General features: G+C 49.3%; 1 protein-coding gene across 3 annotated transcripts in view; it reads left to right on the top strand.

Annotated features, from left to right (window-relative positions):
* LOC106807111 (E3 ubiquitin-protein ligase UBR2-like) overlaps positions 1-3145 on the top strand; it is a 28963-nt gene that overhangs the window by 8975 nt on the left and 16843 nt on the right. For all 3 annotated transcript variants that reach the window (XM_014809371.1, XM_014809372.1, XM_014809370.1), the window contains exons 12-15: positions 59-210; positions 993-1147; positions 2128-2307; positions 2763-3025. In XM_014809371.1, coding sequence (XP_014664857.1) covers positions 59-210; positions 993-1147; positions 2128-2307; positions 2763-3025 — 750 coding nt within the window. The remainder of the gene's footprint in view (positions 1-58; positions 211-992; positions 1148-2127; positions 2308-2762; positions 3026-3145) is intronic.

The following is a 3145-nucleotide window of genomic DNA, read 5'->3' as shown; positions in this document are numbered from 1 at the left end:
CCCCCCAGGCGCGGTTGTGCAGAAGGCACGTGTGGGTACATGGGCGGCCATGTTGCAGGAAGCCGCGTGAGACAGTGCGAGGCACGTACGAGCTGAAGCCAGACTGCTACAAGCACTACAACCCGTTCTTCTACCACTACACGCGCTCCGACCTCTCCAAGTCTGAGGAGACGCAGCGCAAGCGACCGAAGGCTAGCCCGTCCGAGGAAGGTACGTCTCTCGCAGCCGAGATCAGATGCAATGTCCGTCCTGTCGGATCAGTCTCGGAAATCGGTGTGAAATTCCAGCCGGATGCCCGGTTTCGAAAATGTTGGTCGCTACTGTATAACCTGTGGTGAAATCCATAAAGATCAGCGAGACTTGCTCAAAGGTTACCCGTTTCGCACTGGGAAATGGGCTGCTATTTCCAACGTTGATATATGAATACATTTATATTGCTATTGCTTGAGAATGACGATGATCAATACAATTTTAACTGTTGCGTGATTGCACGATAGTATATATTTGTGATTCATGCATCTCCTAGTATGATGCTGTAGGATTCCTTTAGCGTAGGTTTCACCATTAATATAATCCATTGCCTAGTTGCTTTTCATAATATTGAGAATTCCAACTAGGTATCCTTTGTAATGTGGCAGTTCAGGTGGATTATAATATGCTTTTACATGTTTGCTTTTGCTGCACGCGTGTGTTCTATTACATGTTTTGCATTACGTATTTGGTAGGGAAGGTGAATTGTGAGACATTTTTACCAATATAGGGGTCGTAGGAAATACTAATAATAAATTATTCGCAGTACATTTTTGGCGATGCATATGTATACAAGCCTTGTGCTTATATACACATACATTGTGAATCCTACAAGGGTCTTGCTAACCAGCATACACAAGTCTGGTGGCCACCCGGGCACATTAACGTGCGTGTATGACCCGCGCGCAGGCGTGCGACGCTGCATGATTGAAGGCTAAGATGGCGGCTCGCTCGTGTTGCAGGCTGCCCGCCGCCGGCCCTCGTATCGTTCACGGAGGAGTTCAGCCATCTGGCAGAGCTGCTGGACTGTGAGGTGATGCTACGCGTGATGCGCGTCGTGCTGGAGCGTACGGGACTCACCCACTCACGCTCCTACTCCGAACCACAGCTGCAGATGGTGAGTGAGTGAGTGAGTGAGTGAGTGAGTGAGTGAGTGAGTGAGTGAGTGAGTGTGAGTGAGTGAGTGAGTGAGTGAGTGACTGGGTGAGTGAGTGAGTGAGTGAGTGAGTGAGTGAGTGAGTGAGTGAGTGAGTGAGTGAGTGAGTGAGTGAGTGAGTGAGTGAGCCGCATGCACTACGGCGACTATCTAATATTACTATATTACTACCCGCTGCGGGTTGTGCTTTTCCTCTTACAGTACTTATGTGATTTTTTGTATACTTGTAATTATTATAATTTCATGTATTTACTCATTTGTTATTGTGTGGTACGTATGTGTTATTGTATTTACTTGTTATATGTTGTTGTATATGAATATGTAAATGGTTGTTTATAAGAGCAGGTAGTCACTGTGGGGCTCCATGTATGTGATTACCACTAGCTGCAGATAGTGTCAGCACTCTAAGGCTAAAAGATGCCACTCTATGAGTGTTGTATATAGATTTATAGATGGGTGTTTGTAGGGGGGCTGATAGTTACAGTAGTGATGCCTATACAAAGTGAGCTGTAGTTGTCTCAAGGCATCACTCTGCACATGGAGGAGCAGTGGGCGTGGAGGCGGGAGTAGATATGACGTGTGTAGTACATACTTGGGTGTTAACTGTCCGTCTGTAGATGGATTTCCATCTTGAGAAAAATTCGGACAAAACATTTTTGAATTAAAAAAAAAGAAAAAAAAAGTGAATCGCATCTAAGGATCTTAACTATGTATGCTTGTTATATATTCTTATATAATAGTGTTTTTATGTTACAAATTAAATAGATTGTAGTATTTTCTAAATTTCTATCTGATCATGATCAGGATATATAATCACGCTACCTCTGCTACGACTGCTGTGCGCAGGTGTTACATCTTCAGGGTGGGTCCCTACTTTTTCGTGGTAACACCCATGTGTACATAGAGAGCTATAATCAAGCTGCTGCGGCTGCTGTGTGCAGGTGTTGCATCTGATTGGCATCGCGCTGCACGAGGAGGCGCGGCAGGTGGAGGAGCTGCGCGGCGGCTCGCTGCACTTTGTGCTGCGCGCGACCGACGTCGGCATCTTCGCGCGCCTCGAGGTCCTCGTCGCCAACGATCACGCCAAGGCACACAAGGACCTGCTCACGTGGGTGCTGAAGGTAGGTCGGATGGTCGCGGGGGCAGGTCGTGGGTTAGGGGGGAGTGGGTGCTGAAGGTAGGTGTGATGGTCGCGGGGGCAGGTCGTGGGTTAGGGGGGAGTGGGTGGTGAAGGTAGGTGTGATGGTCGCGGGGGCAGGTCGTGGGTTAGGGGGGAGTGGGTGCTGAAGGTAGGTGTGATGGTCGCGGGGGCGGGTCGTGGGTTAGGGGGAGTGGGTGCTGAAGGTACTATGTTTACAAGTTTTACAATTACGTACGCAGGGGCTGAGTGTTTCTCTCATTAAGCTCACGTCCCCCTCTTCGTTGCAGCTCTGCAAGAAGTTGTAACATCATTCTTCCTCATCCTTTTGGTGAACTCTGTGCTTGTTTGGTTTGTTCACAGCTCTACAAGAAGTTGTAACGTCATTCTTCTTTCTCGTCTCGTCGGTGAACTCTTGAGTGTTTGGTTTGTTCACAGCTTTACAAGAAGGTGAAGAAGCTGAAGTCTCACGCAGTGCCCGAGCTGATCGTCACCGAGCCGTCGGCGGAGTCAGTAGCGCGCGAGTCGGAGCGCGAGCGAGTCGACCAGCAGCGGCGCAGCGACCTCGCCACCGCACGCCGCAACCGCATCCTCACGCAGATGTCGCAGATGCAGAAGACCTTCATCTCGGAGAATCGGCAGCTGTTCGACGAAACGCACACCGAGCTGACGCCGTGCCCGTCGCAGGCCGACATCAGAAGGTAGAGTAGGACATAGCTGACACCGTCACAGGCCGACATCAGAAGATAGAGTAGGACATAGCTGACACCATCACAGGCCGACATCAGAAGGTAGAGTAGGACATAGCTGACACCATCACA

Source organism: Priapulus caudatus, unplaced genomic scaffold, assembly GCF_000485595.1.
Source record: "Priapulus caudatus unplaced genomic scaffold, Priapulus_caudatus-5.0.1 Scaffold196, whole genome shotgun sequence".
In the NCBI taxonomy this organism is placed as follows: domain Eukaryota; kingdom Metazoa; phylum Priapulida; class Priapulimorpha; order Priapulimorphida; family Priapulidae; genus Priapulus; species Priapulus caudatus.
This window is presented reverse-complemented; position numbering and strand designations above follow the sequence as displayed.